Source organism: Macadamia integrifolia, chromosome 3 (genome assembly GCF_013358625.1).
Source record: "Macadamia integrifolia cultivar HAES 741 chromosome 3, SCU_Mint_v3, whole genome shotgun sequence".
NCBI lineage: Eukaryota > Viridiplantae > Streptophyta > Magnoliopsida > Proteales > Proteaceae > Macadamia > Macadamia integrifolia.
Window position 1 is genome coordinate 4,612,527 of NC_056559.1, and position 25,677 is coordinate 4,638,203.

A 25,677-nucleotide genomic window follows, 5' to 3' on the forward strand; every position below is an offset into this window, starting at 1 on the left:
TTTTCAATTCTCCATTTTTTACATTTTACATTAAAACAAGCAGTGAAAAATCCTATTTCAGAGGGATAGTATCAGAAGTAAGACTATACAAAACTGATTAAAGAAGAAGAAGAAGATTCACTTCATTGCTATCAGTTTCCACGTCATCAAGTGGAGAGACATCCGAGTCACTTATTATTGCAACTGCCCTAGTGGTGTCAATCAGTCGAGCTTAACCGGGTTGACCAATTTCATCCCTTGTATCGTGGTTAACCTTTTAGCTAATTGGGTTTACATTACAAGGTATTGTACTATTTATTCCGTCAAGCTCAGGCTTTAAACATGGCTTCTTGCAATCAGACTAACTGAACCTTAAACAAGCTACGCCTAAAATTAGTCTCTAAAATGGAGCTGAAAGTGGATACCAATATAATGGGCCTTATGCAGCCTTAAAAAATCCTTGGCATGTCTTACAAAGTTAGGAAGTAGCCCATACTCTGTTGTCATAATGTTAATAATTTGAGATTAAAATAGATATAGTATAAGGTAAAATGGTATTAAAAAAAAAAGAAAAAAAAGATCATTCAACATAGTCTGATTAAATGGGTTGCGCTGTCAACAGCTGTCTAGCACAGTTGGTTAGGAACGTTTGAGTCCCCCCTCTTTCCCTTACGGGCCACCTTTCCTTGAGTTAGGACACCTTGACGGCTGTCACGACACTTACATTGGAAACAATCCATTATAAATGGATCGAACTTGAACCCAACATGTTTATTAATCGACAATAGACCAGTTGGACTCTAAACCGTCGGGCTTAATCAATTAAAAAGATTTTCTATTTCATTTCTCGGCTTCCAAACGTAGCCTTTGTCAAGGATTTTGACTTATCACTGGTTCGCAGCCCGTGTTGGAACAGTAATGAGACATTCTCGCGAGAGAGAGAGAGAGAGAGAGAGAGAGAGAGAGGAGGTGTTGATCGGTCATCGGTCTTCTTCTTCTTCTTCTTCTTCTTCTTCCTCCGTGGATGAATAGCAGTTCAATCTCGCGAAGTCACACTAAAAGCTCAACCGCCTCGCAGTTCAATCTGATGAAATAAGGAAGAAGGATTGAAGGAAAGGAGGAATTAAAATAAGCAGAAAGAAGAAGTAGGAAAAACAGAAGAGGGAAAATATGCATTTGAGCGAGAACGAGGGAATAGAAGGGAATACCTTCGTTGTGACGGGAGGGCTTGGCTTCGTAGGCTCCGCTCTCTGCTCAGAGCTTGTAAGAAGGGGAGCTCGAGAGGTTCGAACTCTGGATCTTCGTTCTTCTTCTCCCTGGTCTGATCATCTCAAGAAGATCGGTGTTCGTTGCATCCAAGGTACCTTACTGGAAACCCTAGAAATTTATTATCATATATGTGGCTTCAATGTCAACGTTGCCATTAACTCTTTCTAGGATTGATTGAATGAATTCATGAATTGGCTTTCCTCCATTTCATTTTCTTTGGCTTTTCAATTTCGTGTTTTCAATTAGAATAAGATGCTTCTTCTTCCTTTGAGTCATTTTGTCTGCGCGTCTTTGATCTCGATGATCTACAATACAATGCTGTGTTTCCAAGTTCAATCATTGAATTGTTCGTAACCTTTACCTTATTTTCGACGGATTCAGATTTTAGGTAATGTGAATTTTTCCCTTTTCCAGTCGGTCCTCTTCTTCTGCGCTAGTCCACTCGTTATCCCCTCCATACTCCTTCCCGATATCTCCCAAGGCGTGGACTTGTGATTCGGGGTTCAGTAGGGGACCGTAATTTGCTTAGGACTAGGAATCCCTGTGCGATGAGCCGATGGCACCTCATCTTCTGAGAAACGACCGGCGAGAAACGTGACCATGAATTGTTTTCCCCATATATTATATCTGTCAACTTGAGCACGTGGCTTTGCTATCGTAAGTCGTTGCACCTACATTTACCATTTTATCCTATCTTCCTTATCATATTGATATGTTTACGTTCTACCCTTTATTGGTTTGTTCCTGGCGCGGTGGTCAGAGATGTCTTTTTGGAGACATCCAATGAAGTCAGCATAGTTCGTCTTCTTTAGTCCCTTCTTCGGGCTTGTGGGACGGCCAAGGTGGCCGGGTCGGAGAGAGAGAGAGAAGCTCCAAGTGAGATTTGCATAATTTGCATTTAAATGAAAGTGATTTTTTCCCTTTGTAGCGGACTAAACGTGCTGCACCTTCAATTTAATTGGAGTCAGAAGAGTACTGTGGAGACTGGGTGTGTAACTTTTGTGTCACTGTGAACACATTAATTTGTTTTAGGGATTTCCAGACCTTGGACATAATACGTACCCAACACTTCTGGGCTTTTGAATCGGCAGTTTTGAGTAATTGGTTGTGTGACTCGTATCAGTCTCTACCAATATCGATATGGGTGAGCTGTAACAATTCTATCAGGCCAATTCCAGATTGAAAAACCAATTTATTTATTTATTTTTATTATTATTATTAATTTTTTAACCTTATAAATCTTCATGTTTTAGCTGATTCTTCAGTGTCTGGGGCTCCAGATTTTGATACATACTGGCTTATATGATACCAATACCTAAATCCCTGCCTCTCATACCATGACTCCTCTTTTTTAAGAGAAAATAATATATATATATATATATATATATATATTGACTCGGGGATACTTGGATTTACACAAGATTTTTACTCAGGGTAGGCTGGGCCGAATTTGTCAATCCTGGCCAGTGCCAATTTACACATCCTGGCATCCACACCTCTAACCCAGTTCAGCCTGACCTCCCTACTCCGGCTGAGAAGTCCCAACCAGAACTCACAACTGGTGACAACCAAAACCATAGTTTTTAAAACCGACTGGACCTTTGACATAAAATGAGGTCAGTTCTAGTGTTTTATCGGTTGATTTTGATTACTCTTAACAGCAGGAAAAAAAAAAAGCAGTGGTGCCAGTATTTTTTTTTTTTTTTTTTTTGTCGAGTTTCAGTTTTGTTGGGTCTGGCTTATTTACTCTATTTACTGGGTGGTTCGTTCGGGATAGGTGTCTCCATCTCCTTAGGCTATATGGCAAAGCCTAAACATCTCCATGTTATTGAGTGGCATGCTTGATCGTGTGGGTCTACTGTCTAAAGATTATTTATATTTTAATATAGGGAAAACAATTGCTGCCGTGTGGCGATTGCGTCCAGACACAGGGTGAACTGGCACTCCCCCAAATGAAATGCAAAATTACACTAGTGTTGATTCCCTGTGTGACTTGGCATTGGCCCCTGCACCAATGCTGGGGCCACACTGCCTAGCAGTGATCCCTCACTCTTTGATATATTAAAAATGTAAAAAACGACTCATCTAAAAAATGAAAAACATTACTTGTTTTGACCAGGTTTGACTTTCCCTATGCACCAGGTTTTGAGAGCCAAGTCGAATAAAAAACCCTGGTTTCCTACTATGGTCTGAGAATCCATGATGGGTTTGACTTAAATTAAAATTCTAAAATAGTAAAATCTGACCTGAAGGATGTCATACTTATGATTTCCTATTGTTTTATGAGAATCCCTTGATCTTCTTAAGAGGAAGATATAGAGGCAGATTATTTAAGCATTTTACATTTAAAGAAAGAATTAACTAGTTGGCTCACCTCAAATGTAGGAAGTCGTTTCATTGAGAAAAGGGCTGTCATTGCTAACTCTTCTCTGGCTGTCAAGGATATTCTAAATTGCCTAATTTTCAGTGCTACTCATTTTCAGTCTCTCTTTGAAAGACAGTTTCAGGGTCCTATCAGTAGCTTGGATCTCATGACATATGAACATGGATATTCTGTTTTAGTTTATTGCTGACTTTGAAATTTAATGGAATCTTGTTTTAGCCTTTCACTCAACCAATGAACCCTTGCCAAATTCTGCTTACAAGTTACAAGATATAAACAATGGATAATATGCCCTAGTTCTTGGAATCATTATTCAATTTGTTTCTTTTGTTCTTATATCAAGGGAATGCTCTGTATTCTATGTTCAAAATTAGTCTCTTTCCCCCTTTCTGTTGCTCCATTTGTTTCCAGGTAAAAGCTGTGCAAAAGGAAAACTGTAGGAGTGAATATTTTACCTGATGAGCCTTTTTTTTATGCAGAATTTACCTGAAAACAAACAGAGACTTCTAGGTAAATTGGGAACAAGATGTAAAGTAATCCTAATTTTCAACAAAACTGCATTAGACAGACTGTTGTTTCTTCTGTTTTCTTTAACTGGAACTTTGATCTTAACCTGTAAGGTCAATCCAAGTCTCCAATTGAGCTCTTGATTTTTATTTAGCTTTATGTTCTTCTAGAAAACAATTCATTGTCCCAACTTTGACATTTCCAGGTGATGTGAGCAAGAAGAAAGATGTTGAAAAGGCATTACGCAGTGCAAATTGTGTTTTTCACCTTGCTTCATATGGCATGTCTGGGAAAGAAATGCTCCAAGTTGGGCGTGTTGATGCAGTGAATATAAATGGAACCTGTCATATATTGGAAGCATGCTCTGAGTTTGGGATCAAGAGACTGGTCTACGTGAGCACATACAACGTGGTGTATGGGGGCAGAGAGATGGTAAATGGCAACGAGGCCTTGCCTTACCTTCCTACTGAAGACCATGTTGATCCATATGGCCGAAGTAAATCTGTTGCAGAGCAATTGGTTCTAAAGAGCAATGGTCGCCCTTCCAAGTGGGTATTCTATTAGTGTTTTATTGTTTTATTTTTTTCTCTGGGTCAAAACAGGTCATTTTATACGTAGAAATTCTCAGCTCAAGGTATATGTTCTGTTTCCTGACCCAGTTGTGCATTGTAATGGTGCACATGAAGATAGATGCCAGGATCATGTAGTTGAGTGGATTGAATGATGATAAACATCTATTCATTGATCTCTTGACCATTTTCATTTTATGATCCTGTTCTATAGGCGAAATGTGCCCCTACTTTCAGGTTTTTAAAGCACAGGAGTAATACCGATGCAAATGTCATCCAATTACAATTCATCATTTTGTGTATATCTAGCCTTAAGTTTCAGTTGAGGTAGTTAATGTCAGGTTCGAAGTAGTTACTGGTTGTTTGTGTCAACTGGGTGTATTAATTGTGGAAGAAAAAGCTTTTGGTGTAAAAGGTGTACTTGGTCATTTTCCCTCTGAAAACGATGCAGTTTCTTGTTTGGTTGCCGATGATACTCAATGTATGTTAAAAAGGATTTTCATGGTCTCTGATAAGTAACCAATATATATGCCCAAGGAAAATATCATATTTTATCTATTTACTTTCAGGTCCATCTAGTTTGCAAGTAGTAAAGGGAAACGTATAAAAGTGAAATTAATTGGAAAAGTAGAATGACAATTTTTAAATTATGATTGTATAATTGTCTTAAAATCTTATGAGATATGAAAATTAAACTTTTCAAGTGGATTCTTCATTTTCTTATTCAAATCTAAGGAATCTTGTTGAAAAGTGGGACAAAATTTAATGTGTATGTCTGGAAATATTTTTATTTAGACACAGTCACTGTTGGTAATGATTAAAAAAGTTCCCTAATACAGATTGGCATCCCTAACCTTAATCTAGAGAAAGGCAAATAGAACCTGCTTTCCAGGAAATAGGAACAGATATGAAACTAAAGAAGAAATGAGACAGGAAATTGTAGAATAGGAGAACAGAACTATTAGAAGGGATACAACTGAATTCAACTAAGAAATAAAGAAGAAATCAATGATCAGAACAGGTGGTACAAAGGAGGGAAAAAGATAAATCTGATAACTAAGTTTCGAGTGGACGAATGGCCAGGAAACTCAAATGGATTTTTCCCTGGAATCTAACGGGATCTGTCAGATTGATATAGGAATCAGGTTTTCATTGTGATATGGGGGTTACAATTAGGTCTGATGTTAGAAAGCAGGGCAAGGTTGATACCAATAGTAATAAGCAGTTAGATAGTTAATTCCAGAAATCAGCTAGGGAAAAAGATAAATCTGATAACGAAGTTTCGAGTGGATGAATGGCCAGGAAACTCAAATGGAGTTTTCCCTGTAATCTAACAGGATCTGTCAGATTGATATAGGAATCAGGTTTTCATTGTGATATGGGGTTTACAATTAGTAATAAGCAGTTAGATAGTTAATTCCAGAAATCAGCTTTGAAAGCTATTGATAGCTGAAATTCACATATGAAATCTTGAAGCAATTTAATCACTGTCCTAACAGACGTGAACAGAAAATGGATTAGCAAAGTATATCAGAAAACAGGGTATCATGGATTAGAAAATAAGGCTTAGAAACCGACTTGTTGATTGTAGGGACAGAAATACAGGTCTGTAATAAAATAAGAAAATAGAAGAAGGAGGAGGATATACCTGCATAGAAAGACCTTGGAATCCACCCAAAGAATGCTATGAATCCACACAGAACAATGGAAGAAAACTGTAACTTTATTTCATAAAATCGTGGGGCTCTAGGGCCAAGTACATCTATTTGCAGACCACAAAATTTTCTCCCTCTTCCTTCGCAAAACTGGAAATTAAACAGCAAAAGAAAAGAACGTCAAACTAAAACCCTATGCTAGGCTGAAAATGACTCACATGGCTACTACTAGGACCCCAAGTGGAACCAACATCCAATGAACTCAACTAAGTGGTCCGATTCGAACCAATCAACTTGGTCTTATTCTTTTTCCCTTTAGCCAATGCATCCTTTTGATTTTATTTTTGTTTTAAATCCAGTTCGCTTTACTTCACTGCCAAGCAGGCAGAGCCTTCGTGGAATTCTTGTCAAAGTTCTCCCTGGTAAATGTGCACCCAAGAATTATGGATCTTACCAAGGGCATCTGTTGTGGCAAAGCTGTTTCATGCTTATCCTGTTCATTGGAAATTTATCATAATTGGCTTGTGGATGATGAGAAAAACAAAACCAATTTGTTTCCTATAAATCAAGACCATGCTGACTTTGACCTTTAAGATCTCTTAGTTGGATCCTTCGGGGGATAGGTCGCAACACATTTTGTATCATATGCAGGATGGTAAGGAAGACCTTACTTTGGAATTAGATAAGTTTCTTCTTTTATTTTCTAATTTTTTGGCTTAGGGTTTCCTCATTGTATAAAAAAGTGTTTTGATGTCATTTTTCTGATACCTAGCAGACTTAAGTATTTAAGATCTTTTACTAAACAATCTTTTGATTTTCATGAATTTTAACGAGGTTATGTGGCCTGCTCTTATGTCAGGAAAAAAAATGGCACTCGCCTTTATACTTGTGCAATTCGTCCTGCTGCCATATATGGCCCTGGTGAAGAGAGGCACATCCCTAGGATAATTTCTCTTGCTAAGTTAGGTCTATTGAAATTCAAAATTGGTGAAGCAAGTGTAAAGACAGATTGGGTTTATGTTGACAATCTTGTTCTTGCTCTAATATTGGCTAGCATGGGACTCTTGGATGACATTCCTGGGAAAGAAGGGCATCCTATTGCTGCTGGCCAGCCGTACTTCATATCTGATGGTAATGTCTGATCTAGTCCTTTGAAAGTAACTTATTTATTTCCCAGTTTTAGAAGCTAGTGTTATCGAAATTGAAGTACTCGAGCAAAGTTGAACATAGGGTGTGTTACAACTTTGGAATTCTAAGTACAAGATGAATGAATCTCTTTAGTGCCTGCACATAGTTTAGAGTTTTGTTTGAATACTTCTAAAAGCTTTTGAGGGTGAATGTTGATGAAGAATTTTTTGATTTGATTATGTGAATTCGTTGCATGCAGGATCTCTGACCCCATCCAAACCTTGTCCCAACCATTTGAAGACTGCAGTATTACTCTTGTTCCTCCATTCCATTCTGTTTTCACTACCTTTAGTGATATTCTTGGCCTTCCCATTTTTCTTTTAGTACCTTTCAACTAGCTCCTTCTTAGCGTTCTGGTGCTTTTATTGTGACATAAGCTGATTTATCCTTTATTTTAGCACCATAGGGACACTCCTTGATTTGCATTAGATGTACTTATTTTCTGATTCTCTCTCTCTCTCTCATGCATCCCAACATCCTTTTGTTCATGTTTATGATACTTTGTATAGGAATCAGTTAGTAGATCATCTTTTTATCCACTTCACTATGCATCTGAGCTCTAATCAGTAGTTCTTTCTAGAGGCTTTTGGTATGCCATAGTGTCTCAGAAACAGTTTGAAAAGCTTATTTCCTGTTGGGAGGAAATAACTGAACCATTCCTCAGTACCACTACCCGGACTCAGTGACACCCATATTTTTCTACCATGATGCTCTATATGGGGCCACCTTTTGTGGGAGATTTTGAGTACTCATTTCCTCCTTTTCTACAATCCATGTCATTTTGACTTTCCCCTTGTCCTTTTAAGATTAGTAACTAGCAAACAGAGATAAATGTTTGTGAAATCACCTAACTGCTACAAATAGATGAGGCAACAACTACACTGATATTTGTTGAATGATTACTTTGGCACCGAATAGAGTTGAATGCTGAAACAGGATTGATGCAGCTGACCCCATTTAGTCAAGATAATTAGTTGAATTGAGTTCACTGGTTCCCCATGGCTAAATGTGGCATGTTTCTCTTACATTCGTGATATTTGGTGAAAAATGTAGGAATTTAGTCAAACCACAAATAAGGTAACTATATAGAGGATGAGATGCTTCCCTCTTCCTTACAGTTGCAGAACAAGCATCAGGACTAATAGTACCTACAAGAGGGATCTCCTATGCCTAAAGTAAACCTCTCATATTTTTCATGACCTTGCAACATCTCCTTGTTAGACCATCAACCTGATGCCTGTGTAAATAGGATATGTGCAACTTAGGGGACGAAGCTTGATCTGTCCTTTCTCTGTCTTTTTCAATTGTAATATTTTATGCATCTTCTCAGAAGGAGTGCTCTTGTCAAATCTTGTTGATAAAATCTGTTTCTTCCTATTTGCCTTATATGGCTACTCTTCTTGTTACCAGGGTGTCCTGTAAACACATTTGAATTTATTGGCCAGCTATTGAAAAGCTTGGAATATGACATGCCAAAGGTTACATTAGACGTTCAGCATGCACTTCTCCTGGGGCGTATCTTTTGGGTTGTCTATACTTTCTTATATCCTTGGTTAAATCGATCATGGCTTCCAGAGCCCTTGATCCTTCCGGCTGAAGTACACAAGGTTTGTTTACTCACACTTTCTTTTGCTTAATATAAGAGCTAACATGTCATTGATCCCCAGATGCATGTATTCACAATCTGCAGTTAGGTAGAAACTAAAATAGTCTATGCAAGCGGAGCAGCTGTTTGAAGTTTTAACTTCTTAGTTTAATTAGAAGTTGAAGCCAATCTGTGGAGATTGACTCAAACTATCGTAGTTCCTAGTAGATCAATGGAGAAGACTAATTTCCACCTAATCTAAGCTTGCTTTATTGACATACCTGATATTATAGTGGATAATGCTATACTAGCTATGTGCATTTTTATGTTGTTTGAGGACACGAACACTTGTTTCTATCCCAGAATTTACACACAAAATGATTCAGTGGATGGGGGGGGACCTTCTACGGGGTGGTCCAAAGCTCATAATGGTTGTGGGTGGTTGTATTATTTTGTATCTATGTTCATTTTAGTTAACAGATCCATACGCAGATCTTCAATATTAGTGACTAACAAACCTTTAGTCCCCCCCCCCCCCTCTTCCCTGCCATAAAAAGGGGTATAGCCTTGAACTTGATATTACAGAACATGCAACATAGTGGTTGGCATTACATGTGCCAACATTGCTCCATTTCACTTTTATTTTTTATATCATGCATTCATACTATTAAGAGATTTGCAGATTCTACACCTACAGAAGTACTTTTCAATTCCTTAGTAATGACTGCTTATGCTTTCAGTTTCTTAGTGGTGTATATCACAGTTCATATTAGGATTATATGCTTTAAGCTTCGAAACCCAAGCTTAATAGTCAAACTGTCAGAACTACTTTGGTCATGGCTCCAAAAAAAAAACATATATATTTTACAAGCAGCTGCCTGACAGGTTGGTGTCACCCATTACTATTCCTACATGAAAGCAAAGGAAGAGCTTGGATATGTGCCTATGGCAAGTCCCAGAGAAGGCATGTCTGCAACCATCTCCTACTGGCAGGAGAGGAAGAGGAAATATCTGGATGGCCCTACCATCTATGCCTGGCTCTTTTGTGTGATTGGAATGACAGCATTGTTCGCCGCCACTTGCATACCTGATCTGGGCCCTTTTGAGTTCATAAGATCTTTCCACCTTCTCATATTCCGGTCACTGCGGACAATGCAGATAGTTTTACTTTTAGCCATACTAGCACATGTTTTCGAGGCTATATACGCATGGCGTCTAGCAAAGAGGGTGGACCCTGCAAATGCAAAAGGATGGTTTTGGCAAACTTTTGCTCTTGGTTTTTTTTCACTGCGTTTTTTGTTGAAGAGGGCCAAGAACTAAAATGGTGTTCTCCCCCTTTGGAATTGTAAGTTTTATCTTCTGCTTATACTGTATTTATGTTTATAAAGCAAGTTACGGGTTTTGAATTGGCTACTAACAATGCTTTACATATTTGGAGTTATGGATTTTAATTGCGGAAAGAAATCAGTAGCAGACTTTTTCTCTTCAATTAAAATATTCTGCAACGTCCAATGGTTGTATTCAGGGTTTTAAAAACAGGTATTGGTGATGGAATGCCAATACCGATTCAGAACGACTTGGAACTGACCAGAATCGATCTCAACAACCCTAGAATCGTCCATTTGATCGGAAAATCCACTGATTCAAAGGAATCCATGAAGGAATATTTTGATTCGTAGCGAATTTCGATTGGTCAGGACCGATTTCAAAGTGAATTGGCCGATTATTCAACGATTTTTGAAACCCTGGTTGTATTGCCTGCAATCTGCATCAAAGAACTATCTTCCCATCAGAGAATTTTTGCTCATTCTTTATCTTTCCTATCTCCACTTTCCATCAAAAGCCAAAACTGACAATCTGGGTTTAATCTCACTGGGACTCTTAATGATTACAAGTGAAATAGATTCTAGATAGGTCAATTGCCTGGATCCAAACCAAAAGCCCTCGAATCCGGACCATGATTTTGTGGTTATGTTTGTGCTGGGTTGGTGGGTCCGAGTCTCGAGCATTGCCACCTTTAGTTGGGTCCTTATTCTTAGAAATGGACTGGGCCTCAGATTGCTCAGGCCTGGTTACCAGAGGTCCAAGTTAATCACTTTGCCATTTTCAATCATTGTCTCTGAAGCATGGATATAGGTATGGTGTCGTAAAAGTGGATATTTTTTTAATCAAAAAATGGTTTTTTATTGGGATTGACCCAATATGAACCGATACTGCTGATATGTATCAACGGCTGACAAATGGTATCAGAGTCAAAGGACTCGTGATCTCTGGAGAAAGATAGATTGGTCAGGCGGACCATGATGGAAAGCCAAGGACTGGTCTTGGAAGTTTTTCAAGCCCAAATAGGTGGCCTGACAGACAAGGTAAAGAAGGCAGTAAGCAGTGGCTCGATGGAGATGGTTCGAATCAAAAGAAACCAAAGGCATTCGTTGGCACCCGAATTGATATCAGAGCCAATGTTGTAAACTAAAACCTTGCTCTAAAGGGATTGAGAACTCAATTCCAGCTTTGGAGATAATGTTCATTAGAGCAGGGACCAGAGCTACTATTGTATTGGTTCTTACCATGGTTTACAGGAATCAGATCCAATACAGCCGATTCATGCCAAGGAAGCCTAGAATCGAAGAATTATAAGATCCGAGACCAGCTGACTCTACTGTTCTTGGAATAGAATTCATTGTATTTGAAAGGCTGGTTTTTACTTCTTACCCAGCCAATATGTACTTTCGAATCCCATCAAGGTGTAGTAAACAAGATACTTTTCCTTCTTTCCCAACCCACTCAGGATCTCCGATCTTCATCCCCACTTCTTTAATGATTTTCTTTTCTTTCTTATCAAAAGAAGAGCCTAAGCTGAACAATGTATATTAATCCATTAGACAATACAAAGTAAAGCAAATGGTAACCCGACACATTCGCAATGCCTGGCTCCAAAGCAATGCCTTGAACCATATGATAATCTCTCTCTCTCTCTCTCTCTCCACACCCAAACACACATATGAGCCAAACGTATGCGCCAATTCTTTTTGACCCCCTTTTATGTCTCCATTGTTCCAGGCAATCAAGAGCTCAACCTACCTTTACCGGCTCAATCTCATCCAAAGGCAAGGCGCGGCGCAGTCCTCCACCTCCACTCCCAGTATATCTCATGAGTCATGAACTCATGACTCATCCATGTCACAAAAGAAACAAATAAAGGACCCTAGAATTCTACCAAAATTTCGGCAGAGATTTCGAATCCATCTCTGGTTCAACTCAAAAGTGAAAAAAAGTTAAGATTAATCTCAAATTCTAGCAAAGTGAAGACCCCTTTTTCCCTCCTCCCTGCCCCACTACTAATCTACAATACCCATATAGGGAATATAAGTTCATTCATGACCATCCCAGTTTCAATCCATCACCTCGGATCCTCTCTCTTTCTCTCTCCCTCACTAGTCATTAATGGGTCTTTCCCAGCTCACACTCCTCTACTTGCTTTTGTCAAATATTGGCTCAATAACTGCTAGGCAAGGGGAATGGAAGTCTGCTACTGCAACATACTCCAAAGAAACAAATGGCTCCATCATCACACGTATTTCTCTTGCCTCTACTCTCTACCTCATTTTCTGTGTTTGTTAAATCTGTTTTCTACCCTTCTAGTTCTATAACTATGTTTTGAAGAGAGCTTCGTTACCTATATTATTGTGCTGTCGCCCTGTTGCAGAAGGTGCTTGTGGTTATGGTGACCTTCACAGGAAAAGCTATGGGGAGTTCAGTGCCGGACTTAGTAGTATGTTATTCAACAGAGGGAGTTCCTGTGGGGGATGCTTTGAGTTGAGATGTGTCGACCACATCCGCTGGTGCTTGCCTGGTAGCCCTTCTGTTATCATTACTGCAACAGATTTCTGTCCACCAAATTATGGGCTTCCCTCAGACTATGGTGGCTGGTGCAACTTCCCCCAAGAGCACTTCGAGATGTCCAAGGCAGCTTTTGCTGAAATAGCAGTGAGAAAAGCTGATATTGTGCCAGTACAGTATAGGAGGTAAGCCTTTCTCTTCTTATCTTTGCATGAGAAATTCCCTGCAGATTTAAGTTGTGGAATTATAAGGTGGGCGGTTGTGGACTATAAAGATTCAACTAGAAATTGTGGAAGTCATGATAACCACCACCATTCCATTTCATAGGAACCAGAAAATCTGATCCACCCATGAAAAGAATGTTTGGTATAAATAGGTTTTAGAAAAGGATCTTGGTGTCTAGGAATGGTAACACTTAGCTGAGATCAGAAGAATCCAGGCTAGGAAAGTTCTGATCAGCAAGGTTCTCTCAGCCTTTTAGGCTTTACACCCGACTACCTGACCAAGAACAGGATGGACACCATGGCCACCCTCTGTTCAAAAAGTTAACCCAACTAGGAAATGGCTGGGGGAAGGAGTTGATTTCCCACTATATTACCTCAATGTCATTCAATGTTCATACTGATGGTGGCAATTTAGAATAGGGAAGTCTTTTGTCATTAAAAATCCTCCAGCCATTCCTTTGTCTTTTCTTTGTGATTCAATTCATGGCAGCTAAAGTGAAGAGAATCATCTGTGCTATGTAGGGTGAACTGCGCAAGGTATGGAGGATTGAGATTCACAGTCAGTGGGAGTTCCTACTTCTATCAAGTCCTGATCACCAATGTTGGGTTGGACGGTGAAGTGGTTGCAGTGAAAGTGAAAGGATCAAAGACAGGTTGGATTCCAATGGCAAGGAACTGGGGCCAAAATTGGCAATGTAACATAAACCTTAGGGGGCAGCCTCTGTCTTTCGAGGTGACAAGCAGCAGTGGAAGAACAGTTACATCCTACAATGTAGCTCCAGCAAATTGGGGGTTTGATCAGACATTTGAAGGGAAACAGTTCTAAGAGAGCTGGAAGCTTCAGAACTACAAAAATAGGGAATTTGGGGGTTAGAAAGAAACTGCATAATTGGAAAAGCTCAAAGTCACGAGTTCATTAGTACTTAGCTGAAATGTGGATCCCGAAATTTCGATAGGCACATTTACATTATCCAAAATGGGAGATAGAAAAAGAAAAAGCAATGCCCATAATTTACAGATTCATGCACTTTTGAATTCGCATGAAAGCATTCAGTATTCTCACAAAGTCCCTAAAATTGTCAAAGAAAGCAAGATAATTGCTTTTAGCCACAAAAGAAAGTTAAAGACATGATGAAAGATTGGTCCCATTTCAGTCTCCTTTCAAAATTGATGATTGAAAGACAAAACATTAAGTATTCACGGAAACAGTGATTTCCGAAGGAGCATTAGAGAAGGTTCAAGTCAGTGTGGTTTATATTCACCTACATAGGGAGAGCAAAATGGAAGAAAGGGGGAAAAAGGAAGGGGGGGAGGGGAATAAATTATTTTATTTATTTATTTAAATCACCATTTACAGCACTGGACATAGACATAAACATCTGCATCCTAGATATGCCTTGGTTCATATAGTATACAATTGTCTGCATTGGATGTGATAAGCAGCTCAACACACCTATATCTTGCCTTTGTAGCCAGACAATAAATTTTACATAAGCATAAAAAAAAGAGTGACCCACTGCACGAGGCTCCCACTACTACAATGCAGCCTTACCCTTGCTTCGCAGGAGAGGCTGGTTCCAAGTTCTGGACCCTGCAACAAACATGTTGCAATAGTGCAACTTAACCGTTGCGCCACAAGCTCACCCACTAATAAATATTACATAAGCATATATGATGAAATTCCATTTCAGAGTGTACCATAATGCATTTAGGGGGGGGGGGGGACTGTGGAAGAACAACTAGGCAATTTCGATTAAGGTAACTGTTACATGGGTAATAATCAATCTGTATTCCTGTAAAAAAAAATAACTTAATAGCCTTATATTTGTTCTTCATAAGTAAACCAACTTTGCAAGGTTCTTTACATGTAACATTATCTGGTAGCACTAGCAATTTCATATTACCTTGTTTTCTCATGAGCAAGTTTAATGTGGAACCCAGCCTTGACTGTCTGTGATCCTCGGATGAGGGATGGTGTTTGAACTCCATTCTGCTCTTTCCCACCGGTGATGGATATCATCTTAACAATTTTTTGGTGTAGCAATACTTTTTTTAAGTGGTAATATGAACCATAGCCCAGAGATAAAATCAATCAAATTGTCAAGAGTCATCCAGGAAATGACAGTGGACTATAAAACATGGCAAAGGTTTTCCTTCAGTGGAGGAGAGAGAATTTCTTCCCCTAATGATGTGACCCTATTAACGAAGTCGAAACTACCCTTCCCTAATGCCATCCGATGGTACTAATGGAATGAGGCGAAACTCAGTCCAAAAAATATATGGGTGAGTTTTGCCATCTTTAAGAATTAAAAGAGTTGAATACCTAGGTTGAAAAAATGACTGGTGGACGAATCACCAAGATATTAACCGAGTAAACCACATATGACAGTAAGCATCTGCTTAAGAAATCAAATTTAGACTCCTGTTTTGGATTTCATCTACTTATATCCCATGATCTTTCAGTGTTTCCTCCCACCTCATGTTGAAGAAATTCATCATTAACAAGCAGAAAGGATAAAGGCAAATGCAACTTTTGGGCAGTGGCTAATCTAAGATGTGGCCAAGTGGATGGCAAACAGGGTAAAGGGAGGAGTTTTACCATAATAAAGATATCATGAAATACTATCTTGTTCTGCTCCAATCCTTTACCAAAAATAGGCCATACCTTTGAAATGATTTTGTCATTTACCGATGTCATTAAATATTGAACTCAGGCCTTAACTCCAGGTACTGTAAGCTCCAGGAATCTCCTCTCCCTCTGGGATAATTTGGTGACATTTCCTAAACAATCAGTAATCAGTCAATGTTATGTCTTCATACTACTCCAGGAACTCCAGAGATCCACCAAAATACTTCTCAGTTTCCTTACAATAACATCAAGAGCCATTTCCCCCTTTTAACTCCAAACCATTTATCAAAATTCTAAAGTTAACTTATTTAGTTCACATCCAACCTCTTTCATTTAAATGAAAACAATCCATCACATCTGATGGTGCCAATTTCCATCAAAGTTTTCAACACAGCATCGAATCCATCAGTATCAGCATCTAACCAATTTTCCATTTTCATATACAAGAAATGGATAACACCATATTGAGGAAACAAACATCAGACTTCCATGAATGCTGTTGGTTAAAGCCACAAACAATTTAAAAAAAAAAAAAGTCATGATTTTACAGGTATCACAGTTCATCACAGAAATTTGAAATTGAAAAAGTACAAGAAACTAAGCAAATGAGAACGTTAAATACAGTTAAATAAATGTCAGTTTTCCATGCATATATTGGCTATTTTGATATAAACAAGAAATAGAGTCTAATAAGAGATTTTACAAGGTACCACCACGGCACCACAGACCTTTGGAACTGAAAAAGAAAAAGAAACCAAGAAATTAGCAAGTAAAACATATAAACAGCAAGAGAAAAAAATTTGTCCAACCCTCGGGTCAGTTAACTCCTCTATTTCCTTTTCTTCTTGTTTCTCTCAGTTACTTTCTTCAACTGCATCAACAATGACAATAGGGAGTTGATGTCAACGCATATGAAGTATCTTGTGAGAACTGTTACATGCAATGCAATGAAGATTCAAGACATTATTCAGTCTAACAGCATGTTCATACACACCTCATTAAAACATCTGAATTTAACTCCACACATAAGGTCCTCTTTAAAAGTAAATAGATCAGACCATTCAACCACCCACCAGCTTGTCAGAAAGGGAAAAGATGTTGTTGGGAATTGAAGATATTCTATCAGTAAGCTTGAACCTGTTCAGATAAAAACTATGATATGATTATCCATTTCCTCACTATCTAATCAGTTACTGAACTCATTTTAAGGAAGAGCCCTCAACAACAGTTAGTGCCAAATCTAATTTTCCTAGTTGTATGGAGATTATGTTAAAAAAAAAAAAAAATGGTGACAATGAAAAATTACCCAAAAGATGTAGCCTTTGAATGCATATTTTTATAAATTGTGGAGATCAACTAGTTAAATATCTTTCAAGCAGTTTACACCCTGAACTTAAGTAATTAACCTAAACATCCAAAAAAGAGATCAATGAGAATGATCAAAGCAATCTAATGTGATTTCAAGTCTTAATATAATATTTAAGAAATAATATTGAAAGGATTGCTGCTCAGAGAGCACCAAAAGGAACCTATATGCTGCAGTTAGAAATCACATTTTTTGGGAACTCTTTGGAAAAGAGTGAACCTAAATACATTAAAGAGGTGATAAGTTCAACTACTGTCCTAACTCCTAAGGGTTGAAATCAGAAGCTTCACTACCTTGGTGTTGACAGAGCTGCTTAATCATTAGGTATCTTGCAGTAAGGATCGATGGCTTACAGAAAACAGAAAATGAAATAGTGAAAGTAAGGATGAAAATGTTGCGAGGGTGGTTTGCAGCTAAAAAGAGGAAGAGTGACTTCCCAATTCTTGCTATCTATCGATTCCCTATTTGCTTTGACGATTGTTTCTGTTGTTTGTGGGTTCGGTAACCATCTTTGCATCTTCTACAGAGAAACAGATCTCTTGGCACTGTGTTGTTTCTCTCGTATTTTTTGGGGGCTACTGGAGAAGAGATCATACCTGTCTACCTGAGGATTCGTGAGTCGAACAAAACCAATCATCTTCTCCCTCTCTGACGTCCACTCCAGCCAGGTAGAACCTTAATCTTTGAATCGTTAAACCATTGATTTTATCACCAATCTCTTCCACCCCTTGAAACACTAAACCTGAATCCTTGAAGCCCTAAATCATGAAATTTAAATGCGAATTGAAATTCTAAACCTCTTGACAAGGATGAACCCTGAGTACGCAGAAATTAAAAAGGTGAAATTGCCACTTAAGATGGAGGTCGCTAGGGCATTGCAGGAAATGCTAGATGTAGTTAAAAAAAGAAAAAAGATCCCGATTCGAACCAATTCCAATTAAGATTCTGCCAGAAATTAAAAATCGACCTAAATCATAGAAACCCTTCTTGCATCGGTGGATTCGGATAGACAGGAATCAAGATTGGCTCAACCATTTCGACAGATCCAAGTCCAATATGTTAAACTCAAGTAATCCCCGAACACACTGGGCTAGCATCTCATTTCCAGATATCCACAAGATGGTGATGATGTAAGAACCATGCTGCATGAGCGGCACATGAATGAATAAAAACCATAAAAGAAAAGCTGGACCAAGCACTGAAGCACATACAGTTGACTAAGAGAATCACAATCTTTTGATTCCAAGAGTATATCTAAATTAATACAGAAACTACCTACCTATACTTTTAAGACACAATGCTGGAGGAAGCAGTGATTCACTACCTGAGATGTGCTTCCTGATCAGCTGGGATGGGAACAAGAGGGAGATTTAGATTACAAATTGGGTCTCTCTTAGACTAGGGATTAGATTAGAACCACCGGAGCCCATGCCTGCCTTGTTAATGTTCTACTATTCTTCCTATTTCCACGGCATATTAGCCAAGCCTTGTGGGTTGCTGTTATTGCAAGGGCCTGTACTTTGGTTAAGAGGGCTTCCAGGACCACCTGAGGATTCACTCAAGGACCCTCGTGACTGCGGGCTACCTGTCCCTACAGCCCCGCCACCATGAGCATGCTTTGGTGTAGTAGAAGAAGGTTCTGATTGATTTTTCGGTTTCGATTCTTTACGGCCATCTGCAATAAAACTACCAACCACCACCTGCAGATAGAAAAAGGATTATAAGCTGTATCAGGTGTCAAGGAACAAACGTATATGTATGAGACGGGCAGCCATCGCCACAAGTAATGACATTCTGGTAGAAAATTGTGTTCAACATTCACAGGACCAATAAGTTCCACAAGTGCTCTTAACATTTTCAGTACCTCCATGTGACAAGTTTTAGATGAGGGGGAGTCCAATGCACTGAGAAAATCATTTTTCTTGCCCATTCTATATCGTTAGGGGGGAAAAAAGACTTAACTCCCTATGAGTCTTCCCTGTATGTCTATTCAGCTGAACTGTTCTGACGGCAGTAGGTCACACTGTCCATGTCGCTAATTCAGAGACTAGTATGACTTTGAAACTAGGGGGTCTGCCAGAATGAAGAGGTTACACAATATGGAACTATGGAAGAAGAAAAAACGTGTTTCAATCAATTACGATACCCGCTCTAAGGATATATGAAACAGAATGAACAGGGCAGTGCAAGGAGTGCCCAACTCATCAATATGCAAATGATAAATGTCCCTAGGTTTCTCGCAAAAATTGTATAATATAGATATAGGATCAAGAGAGACCTGAACAGGAGTCGCTGCTGTTAGAAGCCCAGCAACACCACCACCTAAAACGCGACCATCTGGACCTGCGAGGGACACACTCAGTCCACCGGTTCTACTGCGTTGACCGCCACTCTCTGAGAGCAAGAAGGAACCCGAAAGGGACAGGATTTCAAATCGTCCCTGCACAAGCAATAAATGAGAGCTTTAGATTGTTAGCTTCAACAACAGAGAATCATCAATATTTGAGAGCTTTAGATTGTTAGCTTCAACAACAGAGAATCACCACCTGTCTACTTGAACTGAACCCTTTCCACTAACAAGGCTCGGTTTGTTTCAAGGTAAAAACTATGAAAAACAAAATATTTCAGGTAAAATCTTATTTTTACACAGTTTACCTGAAATTTTTGTTCTATGTGGTTTCCACCTAGAACCAAACGGAGATTGAGAGAAATAAAATTAAAGCCACATACAACATGACCAATGTTAGGATCTTATTATGGATAGCATTGAGTTAGGTTCAATCAATATACTAACCCTGGAACCATATTAACAGGGCAGGACTCTGCGCAGAGCAACGCAGAACAGTGTGAGCCATAGTTGACGAATTCAGATTTGGAAATATGAAGGAGAACAATTTGGGTTTAATTTGTTTTGCCAATTTGAGATTTTGGTCAAAATTCAGTAAAAAGCATACTATAGGAAATGACAGATTCAATTAATTCAGGAATTAAGTGTTTTAAGTTTGGAAATTTTGGTCACTTTTTCTTGATTTTTCAGTGGAAAAATTGAATTTCAAAATTTTCATCCTTCAATTTTATTGAAACTTTGTAAAGCCTTCTCAAAATTTCAAACCGAGCTATTCAGTTCGCGAATAATCTCAAGGACTGAATTTTGGGACTCCAAATTTTCCAGGCTGACTGGTTAGTTTGCCAAACTATTTGGCTTGACTTTCAGAATTCCAAACTTTTCAATCTAATTCAGATTCGGTCCAAATTTTCACATAACCAAAATTTTTCCATACTATATGCAAGTTTGCTAACTATGGCGTGGAACCCATGGTTTTGGACATGGCGAACTGGACCTAACACCGATTTATACCATGCGCTAACCAATAGGACAGGTGCATGGCAAACCCCAGGTTTGATTTATCTCATCGCCATTTTTGTCAAGAACTAGAAATAAGGTTGAGTGCGCAATACACCACAAGTATAATGAAAATAGAGAACTATCAAGTAATAAAGGCATTTTCAAACATTTAAATACACCCCAATGAATGTAGTGCAGTGGAATGATTTAACTATTAACTCATAATGGAAATGCTAGCTCGAATGGCAAAAGAGCAGGGAAAAGTAAACCTGAAACCATCTGTGAACGATAAATGCCCCTTGCAAGGTACTTGTTAATCTACTTATGATTCCCCAGCTAACAAAACACCTCACCTGATCTTGGTTAAAGTACCAAAAACCCTAATCCACAAACCTGTGAACACAGGTAATATGCAGACCAATGCTTCATCCATTTCAAAACAAAGTAACATATGAAAGAGAAAAAAGAAAAGGGTAAATACTAATATATCACAACAAAGAGAGATACTAGTTCAGAGATTTTCTGCGTCACAATCCTGTTTGAAAGGTTCAGAAGCCATAGAAAAAGGTCTTCTACAGAATTTAGCACCCTCAACAAATTCATAAGCCATATGAACTTTCATTTAGCAACAAGAGCTAAAATATTCACATGGCTCGATGAATTTATAGATCATACAATAACTTAGGTTTGTCAGAATCTTGGTACCATAAAAAAATGCGAGTTTAAAATTTATTAAGGGATTTTCTTCTTGACATCCCCCTAAGGTATCAATGGATTTGTAACCTTACTTTTTTTGTCCTTTGATTTATTCCCAAAGTTATTTAACTAAGTATTTAATGCATGGGTAAAAAATGAGTTTTCAAACGTTGAAAGTCATTTAATGTAGCCTTTGTGAAATGGCAGATTTACCCTCACTGAAAAAACCGTATTAAATGCTTTTGGGAATAAGACAAGAGACAATTAAATGAAGGTGTCAAGTTTTATATATACCAATAGAGGGGGTCATTTAGACACTCCCATTAATTAAATCTCTAGAAATTAACCTTCTCAGGATTTTGGTTTCTCTTAACTGTCAGTTTAATATTTAACTAATTCCATGTAGAGGCAAGAAATGACGTGTTGAAATGGCGGTATATTTAAAGTTCTACCACCACCCAAACCAGGAGAAGATTAACTCCACACTTAAATATATGAGATAGTTCAGCATAGAATGCAACTTTCTGCTATCATGTGCAACAACATCCCCATTGTGTGAGTGAGAGTGTGTTTCTGTGTGGAACTTCCATCAGTGAGAAGAATGGATTCCAGGATCCCTGCCCTTGACTCTATAAATTCCAAAACCTAAGGCTATGTTTTGGTTGCCAAGAAAAGAAGAGTCAAAAAATTTTGAATTTGAAGAGAGAAAGATAGACACATAAATCAATCATTGCATCATTATGTGTCTATCTCTCTCCTCAAATTCAAAATTTTCTTTTCTTTCATTTTCTTGGCAACCAAACATAGCCTGAGGTTACAAGGCTAGAAAAATCCATTAAAGTCAGAAGAGAAAAACATATAAAATGAAATTCCATTGTAATCTAATATCAGATTGGGGTTGCCCGTGTTGCATGCAAGTTCTTTTGTTCTAGTGTCCCAATTCCCTCTTTTGTATAAATCTCTGAATTACTGAAATCCCTAAGAATTCCACCCCTCACTCCCACCAAAAAAGCAGCAGATAATAGCTTATCTTTCTAGTTGATTAAAACCTCACGTCATAATTGTCAGGCAAGGATACGCATGAAATAATTAATGACAAACCTCATAAGTCACTGTTCCACCAGATGTTGCTGCTTGACGAAGTGTTACATTCGATATAGCACCATTTGCTGAAAGAATGCAAACAGCCCGTGGACCATGATGCGAAAATGACATTATTTTTGAAGATACATCCTGAAAACAAAAAATAAAAAATAAAAATCTTCTTTGCAGAGGAAAATAAACAATAAATGGGACTCAAAATACCCGTACATCATTCAAATAATTTCAAAGTACAAGCCAGAATACCTAGAGTCATGAGTGTAACAAATGGAAACAGACAGTCAATACTAAAAACCTTACATATTGATATTATCTAAAAAACAATACCTATAGAGGCATAAGGGTAATAAATGGAAACAGTCAACACTAAAAACCTAACAATTTGTTATTAGCAATAAATGATCAATTTGAATAATTTGTATGTTTTCTTTATGTACCTACTGACCAGCATTAATTAGAAATTTTATCCGCACTAGTATTATACATATCAACATTGCCCAATTAATAACAAAATCTGAGGATAGTTCATCTACTGTAAATAAGATACACATGTACAACTTAATCACGAGACATATTTTGGTCAAGTGCATTTATCCCCAGAAAAATATTCTTATCAGATGATTGAGACTTCTTTTAGAAGGATGGAAAATCATCCAAACACTGGTCTCAATCACAGCAATGGATCCCAATAAGTACATTTAAAATATCACCACTCACAATTACTACCGAAAGTACAAAACTGCAGATTGGATCATCTTTAAGTTTACATGAAAATGAAAATTTTTACAGGAATCAAGCGATAACACCTTTTAACAAATAATAATTGGGAAAAAAGAAGAAGAAGAAGAAGGCACACCTCTCCAGCCTTAACTGTGATAACATGGGGCATAAATCCAATCCCAGCTGATCCTGAAAGTCAAGCACATGATAAGAAATTTGAAAACCGAAATTGCAAGTTAAAGAGGACAATCAATCAGCTGCTGAAGACAAACAACTCAAAACAGAAAAGAATAGAAAACCACATTAATGACAGTGAACAAATCAAACCAAAATTTTCTGGATTTGACTGGGTTTCCGGAGGTTTTGTGAAATACAATTATTTGCATAATATCAAACTGACATGACTATTTCAATATAAATGATATCTCACCAAATCAAATAAAAATAAACTTTAATTTGATCTCCCACCCCCAAACCCAATGGAACTTTATACGTAAATCACAGAAAATAGCAATTAACCTCACATGCAAATGATCAAACAAATAATAATGATAATGATCATAAGATTAGCATCAAATATCCAACCCTCATTTATCATACGGAAATTAACAAAAGAATAAACAGTTTTTTTTTTTTTAATCTATAATTTTATCACTATTATTGCTACAAAAGCCAAAAATATTTTATTTTTATTTTTAAATTAAATAAGAATACAAATTTCCACCAAAAAAAAAAAATTTTCCCTTTTTATTTTTTTCTGGTATCCAAAGAAAATGGATCTCAAATCCCTCGTAAAAAGGTTTCATTTGCCCAATGCTAAAGCAAGTTGAAATTACACTACACTAAACAGGGGAATACAGCGTCAAATATTAACTACCAAGGGCATATAGGTACTTTCTCATATTTTATATATATGGAGTCAATGTAACAGATCGGATCGAATTCCGGCAAAACCAAATTGCTTCTTTTGGCCTTTTACACGGTCATTCACTCGTCTTCCCTTCATTAATGAACCCTCAAGCTCCTCAAAAGAAAACATGGAAACCCAACCAGTTGCAGCGACATCCCAAGTCCCAATAACACCAAAGAAAGATTCCAATCTCTACCATGGAAATAAAAAGTACAAACTACAAAGTTAATAAACAATCAAACAAAACCATAGAACCAACACTGCAAATTAAACGAGAAACATGTGAAGAAAGAAGTTACCAAGTGCAGCCATCTGCTGCTTCTTGCCAGAGCCCGGCGGACGGCCCCTTGCCTTCTTCATTGATGACGGAGATGAAGCAGCGACAGGTGTGGTGGCACCCGTCGAAGGCGGCGAAGAAAACCCGCCGGAGGGGACAGCAGGCGATGCTGGCGTTAATGCAAGTGCCATGGTACCATCAGGACCATACTTTCGCGGCCTTCCTCGTTTTCGTTTCATTGGCTCACCCATGTTCATGTTAAGGCTGTGCTGAACAATTGCCCCTGCGGCACCATTACCCCCTCCGCCACCCCCAGCAGCAACACCACCCCCACCACCTGCACCACCACCACCACCACCACCTGCACCAGCACTACCAGTAGCAGCAGCTCCACTGCTGGGTTGAAAGGTTGTTGGAGAGCTTGTGGTAACAGGTTTATAAACTGCTGTGCCATCGGAACTAAACGCTAATCTCATGTTGGGTATCCCCGATGGTTGAGAAGGTACAGGACTTTTTTGAAGACCGACTCCGAAAGATTCTCTACCCGACATGATTCCCGCCTCAGATCCGGACATCATGTATAGAATTCGATATCCCCTCTATATTATAAACACCTAAAGTAAGAAAAAACACAATAACCTAAGGATCAAACCACCTAAAAATTCTAGGAACTCTTCAATTGCTCAAATGAGAACGAATTAAACTCGAAACTAATGGATAGGGAGAAACAAAGCTAAGATTCTGCTTTGACACCAGGATATCATTACTTGGAAGTGAGAAAGTTACTAAAGAACACTTAACTGTTACTAAAGAACGCTAACTGTACTGAGAAATTCCACAAGTTTTAAACTCTCTGTACACTCTGGATAAGCTTAAAACCCATCCCAGAATGACCTCCCCTTTACCAACCTAAGATTCGAGCAGAGACCCTTACAACAGAAATCCAAACAAATTTGTTACAGAACAAAGAACGGTGAAGTAAAAATCTAAGAAGAATAAACTCATAGGTCAAAACCCTAATTTACAGAGGAAAAAAATGTGATTTTTCCAAATCCACGCCAAGATCCTGCAAAAAAACACAAAAAATTAGAACTTCATAACTAGAACTTTATCTTCCGACAGAAATCAGTTGCCAAAATTCCATATTTTTTCGATTTTTAAATGCATTAAAAAATCTCAATAAACATCCGGAAAATCAGCAAAAATCACGAAAATTCGAAAATGAAGCAGAAAACCTCAATTTTCTTACCTTAAAAAAGGGAAAAAAAATATCACAGAATCAGAGACAGAAATACAGAGATCAAGGAGAGAAAAAGGAACGAATTTTAGGGTTTGAGAGAGAAAACAGAGAAGAGCTTTGAAGCTCCCAGAAGAATCAGAAATATGAGAATTCAGGGTATTTCGTTTATATTTAATCCCTTTTTTATTTTTAT

The 25,677-nt window shown here is 38.1% G+C and overlaps 3 protein-coding genes across 3 annotated transcripts; 2 read left to right on the forward strand and 1 right to left on the reverse strand.

The window, feature by feature from the left end:
• The first annotated feature begins 887 nt into the window (after nucleotides 1-887).
• Nucleotides 888-10,595, forward strand: LOC122074539 (short-chain dehydrogenase/reductase family 42E member 1). Its single transcript, XM_042639412.1, has 5 exons — nucleotides 888-1,339; nucleotides 4,344-4,686; nucleotides 7,222-7,493; nucleotides 8,961-9,157; nucleotides 10,021-10,595. The coding sequence occupies exons 1-5, from the start codon at nucleotides 1,150-1,152 to the stop codon at nucleotides 10,453-10,455; spliced, it is 1,437 nt and encodes a 478-aa protein (XP_042495346.1). The 5' UTR covers nucleotides 888-1,149; the 3' UTR covers nucleotides 10,456-10,595.
• Nucleotides 10,596-12,333: 1,738 nt separating this feature from the next.
• LOC122073807 (expansin-A20-like) lies at nucleotides 12,334-14,216 on the forward strand. Its single transcript, XM_042638445.1, has 3 exons — nucleotides 12,334-12,709; nucleotides 12,842-13,160; nucleotides 13,722-14,216. Exons 1-3 carry the CDS (start codon nucleotides 12,580-12,582, stop codon nucleotides 14,023-14,025), a joined length of 753 nt encoding a protein of 250 aa, XP_042494379.1. The 5' UTR covers nucleotides 12,334-12,579; the 3' UTR covers nucleotides 14,026-14,216.
• A 4,191-nt stretch (nucleotides 14,217-18,407) lies between these two features.
• Nucleotides 18,408-25,677, reverse strand: LOC122073806 (AT-hook motif nuclear-localized protein 10). Its single transcript, XM_042638444.1, has 7 exons — nucleotides 25,494-25,677; nucleotides 25,046-25,310; nucleotides 24,267-24,858; nucleotides 23,194-23,246; nucleotides 22,338-22,469; nucleotides 19,473-19,634; nucleotides 18,408-18,894 (listed from the first exon to the last, which is right to left on the reverse strand). Exons 3-7 carry the CDS (start codon nucleotides 24,820-24,822, stop codon nucleotides 18,655-18,657), a joined length of 1,143 nt encoding a protein of 380 aa, XP_042494378.1. The 5' UTR covers nucleotides 24,823-24,858; nucleotides 25,046-25,310; nucleotides 25,494-25,677; the 3' UTR covers nucleotides 18,408-18,654.